Below are 8,935 nucleotides of genomic sequence, written 5' to 3' on the forward strand. Positions count from 1 at the left end.
CTGAGATCAATAATATAGGAAACCCTTTCCACAATTCTGTCACGGATTTAAATTCGTGCTGTATATCGTTGAAACTTTTCTAATCTAACGTTTAAATTACGTTTATATTCATCGCACAGCAAGACAGACGGAACTCCGTCGAAAAAGCACACTTTCTGAGGTATTTTCCACCTTTTTGGTCGATGTTTTTGATGTCTCTTCAGTTCAGGCTCGTCGAATGACGACTGCAAAAATACGCTCTCATTCAGCGTGAGGAGGGAGTAGCGCGCGTGCGCAGAGCGAGTTGTCGAAGAATCAAGTAAATACAAGCTGCGCGGTGACGTCACCGCTCCCACACCGAGAGCTCGCGGGCTGGAGCGCACACTGCCATGAACTTCGGAGCGTAACTTCGCCGTTTTTCTCGCTTTTCGGACGGGCTGGGAAACTACGACCATATATATTCTTTTTTTTCCTCATCACAACGAGCAGCATTTGGAGAATTTAGTTGCAACATTTGTGCCGTTTCCCCGTGTTCAGCAGCATGTCGTCTGCGGCGGTCGCTGCCTCGCGCAGGCAGTCGTGTTATTTGTGCGATCTGCCCCGCATGCCGTGGGCGATGATCTGGGATTTTACCGAGCCCGTGTGTCGCGGGTGCGTCAACTACGAGGGAGCCGACCGGATAGAATTCGTGATCGAAACCGCGCGGCAGCTGAAGCGCGCGCACGGCTTTCAGGAGGGCAGATCACCGGGTCCGGTGGGCAAACCGGGCAAGGACATGCAGTCCATCAATCACGGGGAACCGGGCTCTCGTCCTCCGCAGCCGCTGGATCGGTACCCGTTAACGTCAGATAGACCTCCTAGACTAGGTGCGGAGTACCAGCGGCAGGCGAATGGGATCCCGGTGCCAAACGGGTTTCCAAAACCCGACGAACCCCCGGAGTTAAACCGACAAAGCCCGAACCCACGTCGAACCGGAGCCATTCCACCCAACCTGGTGCCGCTGGTGAACGGGAGCATGCCGCCGGTTCACGCGCTTAACGGGAGATCCGTGCAGATGGGCATCCCCCCGGGCGCGCTGGCGGAGCATGTGGGCAAACGGGCGGACGACATGAAGGACAAACACCGGGCCGACAGCATGAGCGACCCGAGCGACGGACACAAGCGGGTGGAGGAGTGGACGCACAAGGGCAAGACGGTGCGGGAGATGATGACGCTGCAGACGCTCGACTCCCGGTTCAAGAAAGAGCACGCACCGCTGCCGCACAGGATGAGCTACGAGAGCAGCTCCGGTGCCTTAAAAACAGGTACGGGTCACGCTTCACGCACAGTGTGTGTGGCAGGGATGATTATGAAACACCCCAGAATGATGATCTTAGATAATATTGGATATGAAACACAGCAAGTCTATCAGCATTCAACCTGTAGAATAGTTCAGAAGAACCCGCACGTGCTCACGTGTTTAATCCTATTATTAACATCAAATCAAACTGATTGATAAAGCACAATATGAGCAGCAGTAGTTGATCAGTAAATCAGAAAATAGATGTAGGTGACTACAGTGCATTTAAAGAGCACTAAGACAGCAGAAAGACACTGATTAATAACAATATTGGATATATTATGGACTGGTTTAATCTACGATTATATAAAAACATCCTGTGAGACATTAACATCTCATTTATGCATGCATTGATTTTGTGTACACACTCAAATATAATAATTTTGTTCATAGCATAATTTGAGATGTCAAACTGTGCTGTAATTCATCATAATTATTATAATTTTTCAGTGTAAAACATCAGAGCGTGTGTTTAAACTTTAGATTTCATGTGCACACTTGTGTATTTATTTAGTCCTTAAAATAGTTTGACATCAGAAACAAGCAAATTGTCAAATTGAAACACGCACTAGTGTTATAAATCCATATTAAACCCGAGATCATGTTCAGATTTTGTCATATTGTTTTATATCTTCAGCATAAATTGACTTGTCAGAACAGGCAAACTGTCAAACTCACACATATAAAACACCAGAGCATGTTGCAAAACTTTAGATTTAACATGCATACTTTATATATATTTTAAACTCTTTATACAATTGGACATGTCAGAACATGCAAAGCATCAAAGCCACAGATGCATATCTAGTTCAGCTCCACATAAAACACCAGAGAGAGCATGTTTAAATCAGAACTCCGCTCCATCTCGACATTGTTTATTCCTGCACTCAGACTTCAAAGCTTGCTTCGAGACTCAAGATGGTGCGTTCATAATAACGTGCCATTTCATCATCCGGGCGGGCGTTTGCACATGCCACATTTCCTCCAGAGCCAACAGAAAATAGTGCCAACAACAGGTCATGCATGAAGCGTCGTGGCAGAGTATGTCGTCTCTAAGTCTAAGAGTGTTTATCTCTCTCTCTCTCTTTCTCTCTGCAGACCGTGGTAAGCACTCTCGGGGAATTAAAAGGAAAACCTCTCCTGAGCCAGACGGGGAGGGCATTGCTGTTAAACTAAACGGCGAGGGTCAACCATGGCTGCCGTCTCCTTCAGAAGTGCTCAAGATGCCGTCTGCCGCCTTGCCAGGATTCGCAGCCGCTCCGCCGTCCACGATTTCCCCACATTCGCGCACTACACCACCAGAAGCGGCCACTGCCGTGCAGAACAGCCAATCGCCAATGGCTGCGCTCATATTGGCGGCGGATAACGCGGGCACGGGTTCACCAAAAGACGCCGGTAATCAGGTGCACTCCACGACCACATCGGCCGCAGGACGGCGAAACAGCGGAAGCCCGCAGTCGCCCTCTGCTGGACAAAGGAGACCCGCTTTGGGTGCAACAGGCACCGTACACATCCCAGGCATGGACCCGCAGGCCGGGCACCCGCAGAGCATTCCCGACTCCTCCGTGCCGCCCAGCAGCGTGCCGTTGTGCTGCACTTTGTGCCACGAGCGTCTCGAGGACACACATTTCGTCCAGTGCCCGTCAGTGCCGTCGCACAAGTTCTGTTTTCCATGTTCCCGCGAGAGCATCAAACAGCAGGGGGCGACAGGCGAGGTTTACTGCCCGAGTGGAGAAAAATGCCCGCTGGTTGGTTCCAACGTGCCCTGGGCGTTCATGCAAGGCGAAATAGCCACCATTCTGGCTGGGGACGTAAAGGTTAAAAAGGAGCGGGACCCTTGATTGTTTATTTTATTTAATTTTTTCGTAATTTCAACACCAATCATAATGCATACCATCCAAAACGTGAACTAACGGACTTGTATATAAGACCTTAAGGGGAACTGTACACTTGGGTAAACATGGCTGTATAATTTTATTTTGATTGACCTTTTTTTTTTGAATACATTGTGTTTCTATATTCTTTTTTTTTTTTTTTGACGCTAAAACGGTATGTACACACACACACACACACACACACACACACACACACTAAACAGATTCCGTGTCCTCCCTCATTCAGTGAGCGAACGCTCAGTTGGTGTACTCGTAGAACTGGTGGCAGTCCATGTTTAAACACAGAATGTGACTAATACTCTTTAAGCACTTGGCAAAGAAACTGAATCTGCTTTTAGCTGTATTGTATGCACTTGTTTAAAAAAATTGCCAAATACAATTTCTGACCTTGTAATAACAATGTGACGTGTCTGTGGTTGGCTTATTGTCTGGCCTCGCTGAATCATGCGGCGGATGATGCAACAGCCTCACTGAGTGAGTGCAAACGAGAAAAAAAGTCTTGCTTTCTATCCCAGTGCATGCTGGGAGATCACTGCCTCAATAATAGTAACCGATATATCAACTATTTCGCAAAGCTATAAGGTAACCCGAGAACGCGTGCATTAGGAAGAGTATCTCTCCTTTTTTCCCTGCGTAACATGCAAGCTGTGACTTGTTCGGCACATTGTTTTCAGCCTCCATGTGGAGCAACCTAATGCTGCGTGGAAGACGACACTCCACGCTATTTTTATTCACATGCTGGGAGTTAAGAGCTCGTAAACAATCTCTCCTTTAGCCTTTTTTGGTGCATAAAGACCTACGACGCTTGTAGATAATTCATGCTATTTGACACACTTTACAATACGGTTTCATTAGTTAATAAACTTACCAACATGAACTGTAGTAGTACAGCATTCATTAATCACAGTTGAACATTGACGAATGCATTATTAACCTTCACACTTGAGCTTATTAGCATTAGTTAATGCACTGTGAGCTAAAGGCTAACCGTAAAGGACTTTATTTTCATTATTGTTAACAAGCAGGAGTAAATACTGGAATAAATGTATTATTCGTGGCTTGTTAATGTCAGTAAATACATTAATAACATGGTAACCCTTTAGTTTAGGTCACAATTCACTGTATTAATAAATTAATATCTAACACTACTAGTTTAATACTAACTACTAGTTAGCTGTTTATTAATAGTTAGTAATGCAGAAGTTGGGTTTAGGTGTTGGGTAGGATTAGAGATGTAAAATAAGATTATAACCACAGATAAACAGTTCATGTCTTAATAATAGGCAGGTAGTAAAGCATGCATTGTGACAAACTAAAGTGTTACCATTAAAATTAACTAATACAGCCTCATTTTTACTTAAAAACGCTATACTTGATGTTTGATTTCATTAATGCACTGTATTAGTAAATGTTGAACTCGGTTTTCTCATTGCTCATGGTGTAAGCTCACGGTAAACAGTCAGTAATACACAGAAACTCTTTGTTTTTTCCAGCTAATCGGCTTTTGTTCTGTTTAATCAAGTTGAACTCTTCATAATCATTCATTATATTGTAGGTTTAAACCATCAGCTTAAAAAGCGAGCGCTGGCCGCCTGACTCCGTCCTCAGAGCTGTGGCGTAGCATATGCTTAATAAAATGTGGCAGATCACATGACTGTGCTGGAATTCCTGAGTCACGCTCGGCCGCCCGCCCCTCTCTCTCTCTCTCTCTCTCTCTCTCTCTCTCTCTCTCGCTCTCTCTCTCTCTCGCTCTCTCTCTCTCTGCACTCAAATGAATGAGATCTGTGTTCTTGCATCAGTCACATGTGCTGCTTTTAACCCTTTCACAACCAGCTTGACCTGGAAAACAGCTTTCAGGGTTTTTCTGGGTGCTGGAAATCCTTGAAAATGCTTGATTTCATTCCCGTACTTTGCGATTCATGAGTGTTTTGGGTTTATTTGCATTATGGGATGTTGATCTCTGCTCTGTTGACTTTAGATGCTGAAAATTCAAGTCTGCAGTTTAACAAAGTGACTTTTTGACATCAGTTTGAGATGATAAAATAACAGAGAATGTGCTGCAGTTTATTACAAGGTGTTTGTAGTGTAATATACAACACCAACACAGACAATACAGCACTGCACACTATTAAAATGTTCTCTTTTTTCAACATTTCAAGCTTAAAATAACCATTAATAAATAAGCAGTCATAATAAACAGTAAATATCATAATAATAGGCATGTAATAAGACAGTATTTGCTGAGAATTGTTAATTAAAATAGTGTTGTCTTAATGCACGTCATTAAATACACTTCATTAAACATGTACACATAGACATCACCTATATGCTATGAAACTGCAGCTTAAATGTGTATATATAATAACTTATATTTGATTGTAACGTATAACTTAAATTGTAATGCAGAAACGTGCAACTAAAGCTGCTTTGAGACAATAATTATTGTAAAAAGCGCCATACAAATAAACTTGAATTGAATAGTAGTAATAATAGTAATTTAATAATTATTAATAAAATAAAAACATAATTTTAGGTAAAAGGCAGGTAATAATCCAGGAATTAATGCTGAGAATAGTTAAACGTTCCCACATTTCCGTTTACAGTGTAAATGTGTTTGATTGTGTTTAATTGCATCATTGATACGTCATCATATCAGGCTGGTATTTGAGTTGAGATATTGAACGCAGATATTGAAGGCATGAATCAGACTGAATGAGCTGTGTTTGCTCCAGGATTCCAGCAATGCCTGCACGTCTCTCAGCGCGGGCCGAAACTCAACACCCCGAGGGGGAAAAGACTCAGAGATGAATCGCTGTGCTCCGGTTTCTCTGCAGCTCTTTCTGTCTTTTGTTTGCGCAGCTGTCACTCCCTCCCGCCCCCCCCGCCCGCTCGCCCTCAGCGCTTCGTGTCAAATACATGTTTGCAACCGTCACACCAATGCACGACTTTCCCATGTTTCACAATTCAGCACTTTCTGACGTCACAGCAGGGTCTGTGATCGAGCATTTTTATTCAGTTTGCTAAGTTTTTGAGGGAGACAAACTGTAATATATGGGTTAATGCAACTATTATGCTAACGTAGGGGGAGTATTATGCAAAAATAATGTGTCAGCAGTGTGTGAATATCTCCAGCATCTGATGCACATGAATTAATTGTGTTTGTTCTAATCAGACTTGAACAGTGAAACACTTTGATTGACATTCTACGTGTCATCAAAGGGGGAAAGCCCCGCCCACTAGTGCCCATCTCTCCATCTCATTAGCATAAACAGCAGCCCTGAGTGAGAAGCAGCCGTCTGTCCATTAGCCTTTAGAGTGTTTGAGCTGCTGAAGATAATGTCAGCATAGACTAAGAGGATTATAGATGTGGAGTTTTACGCCGCGTTCGCAGGGGGCATCAGCCTTAACGCTTCCCATTCACTTTGAATGTGTGACGTCAGGCGTTGCTGAACTGCATTGTGGATCTGTCGGCAAGGCTTCATTGGTGTTGCTTGCTGCAGAAGTTGGGACTTGCCCAACTTTTAAAGCGCCGACAGAAGCATCAGCCAATCAGATCGCTGTACGCTGTAACTTCAGACACGCCCTCTGTCAAGCGTTGATGCTGAAGCCCAGTGTGAATAGGGCGTTAGGGTGCTTTCACAGCAGTTTTGTTAAGAAACAGAGTTTAAAATAGACTCAAAGCTGCTCCTTGTTCTCGGAGCGTTTCGCTTTTACACGGCGAAGTTTCTAAACGGACCAAAAGAGCTAAAACAAGTCACGTGCGAGTAAACTCTCCTCACATTGGTCAGAGTTTCAGGGTTTATTTTGATCAGAGTCCCGCTCAGCTGTCATGTGTCCTTATTTTAATTTATGACGATGAGCAGTAAGACATTATAAGTGATAAGCTGCTCTCATTTTGAATGGTGACACCCACAGACATCGTCACCAAGTATAAATCAGAGGTAAGACTCTCCCTTGGCTTATGCATTATAGGCTTTACATTATAGAGAGAGAGAACTGATGAACCAAGACTGCAGTTCAGTCAGTTTTCCTAACAGATAAACAGCTCTCATTAATAGTTAGCATGCTTTCACTCTCGTATTTGACATGAAACTCTCATTTACCAGTCGGAATGAGGACATCCAGCTCTACTCATCATTCTCTCTTCATATAGCCGTATATATATGCCTATCACATGTCCATAATACACTGTGATATAGCCGGGCTCGGATCGTATTGCTTTCTCACTACAATCGATCCGCTCCAGAGTTCGTTTCAATCGAGCCGAGACCACCTCATTCAGGCAATCTCGGGTGCGGATCTAAGCACGATTGCTGGATTCACATATGCCAAACGAACCGCGGTAACTGGGGAAATGCGCCAGGTTCTGAAACAAAAGTCTAGGTGTGAAAGCACCCTTGGATGAAGACCAAATGAACAGCGACAGGAGTCTTCGTAAGCTGGCAGAAGCATGAAGCACACATGCAGACCTGTCATGGAGATGCACAGGCATCTGTAGCTCCGCCCTTTTCTGAAAAGAGCACAATCTCATTTGCATTTAAAGCGACAATCACCAAAACGCCACAATTAGGATCAACGCCTGAAAGGGTCAGTTTCAGAGAGCTGGAGAACATTATTTATGGGGGATTTTTGAGCTGAAAGAACCTTAAACTAAAGAAAATCTTAATGATATTATTTAATAATTACAAAAAAAATTCTGAATACTGTTATTCTACTTTTAAATATTTTAAAGAGCCCCTATTATGGGTTTTTGAAAGTGATCTTCATGCAGTGTGTGAGTGAATGAACACATCCAGCTGAGGGTTAAATCTGAAAGTGCACTGTGTTTAAAACTATTGATCATGTTGGGTTCGGATATTTTGCTTTAACACGTCAATACAGTACATCACCAAATATGTAGTTTTAGATCTGGTAAAACGTGAACGAGCCTTTCCCTGCAGACTCTAACGGAGTGCGGAGGAGACGGGAGACTGATCATGACTGAAGATGATGATCACTGACAGATGGAGATTCGGCTGCAGGGAATAAAGGGTTAAAGTTCAATTTCACAACAACACCTCAGTATAGCCAACCGTCTGCTGTGTTTGTTCCTGTCATTTTTCTGATGATTGATACAATAACCTACAGATTCGCCAGCCGTTTGCTATTGAAGGAGCAGCAGAGACTATTATGCATGAGACTTTGTCAGTAACTGTTACAGTTCATATGGACCAATCTTCTTCCTCCAGATCAGAACATGTAAGTGTGATTAATATTGTTTCCTCGTTTTGTGTAGTTTGCAAAATATATGTTTAATTGTGTTGAAACTTGGTCCTTACGGCTTGTAATCACATATCTATATTATAGATCAGAGCTTGTATTGTACATCTCAGGTTAAATCTTGATGCAGCTGTTCACATATCTCGTCCAAAACCACGTTGAAGATGCGACATGTGCTTCTTCCCTTAGCGATTTAAATGTGTGTGTAAGCTCGCGATTCTCTGAGATTTGTCTTTGCTGTGGCGACCATCAGCTGTTCCTACACATGCGCGCGGTGGGCAATTTTCAAAATAGTTTTTGCCGCTGTGTGTGGATTAGTACTGAATGTGTGTCGTTGTTGTTGGGTTCGGGTTAAGAGTAGAGTAATATGCTGGTGTTTAACTGCATTGCTTCAATGCATTCCTGCATTGGGCTCTCACATACTCTTCATAGCTGTGGTGGGCGTTTCTCTCAGTCTCGCACT

General features: G+C 43.5%; 1 protein-coding gene across 1 annotated transcript; it reads left to right on the plus strand.

Annotated features, from left to right (window-relative positions):
• The first annotated feature begins 319 nt into the window (after window positions 1-319).
• irf2bp2b (interferon regulatory factor 2 binding protein 2b) lies at window positions 320-3,613 on the plus strand. The gene is made up of 2 exons (XM_056468285.1): window positions 320-1,283; window positions 2,417-3,613. Exons 1-2 carry the CDS (start codon window positions 521-523, stop codon window positions 3,157-3,159), a joined length of 1,506 nt encoding a protein of 501 aa, XP_056324260.1. The 5' UTR covers window positions 320-520; the 3' UTR covers window positions 3,160-3,613.
• The last annotated feature ends 5,322 nt before the right edge of the window (window positions 3,614-8,935 follow it).

The sequence above is a fragment of the Danio aesculapii genome, chromosome 11, assembly GCF_903798145.1.
Source record: "Danio aesculapii chromosome 11, fDanAes4.1, whole genome shotgun sequence".
NCBI classification, from domain to species: domain Eukaryota; kingdom Metazoa; phylum Chordata; class Actinopteri; order Cypriniformes; family Danionidae; genus Danio; species Danio aesculapii.

What these genes read in the sequence shown, in the direction of transcription:
- irf2bp2b (XM_056468285.1), top strand. Translation starts at nt 521, where the DNA reads ATGTCGTCTGCGGCGGTCGCTGCCTCGCGCAGGCAGTCGTGTTATTTG. An exon ending in CTCCGGTGCCTTAAAAACAG is followed by an intron (nt 1,284 to 2,416) that starts GTACGGGTCACG and finishes TTCTCTCTGCAG; the next exon opens with ACCGTGGTAAGCACTCTCGG.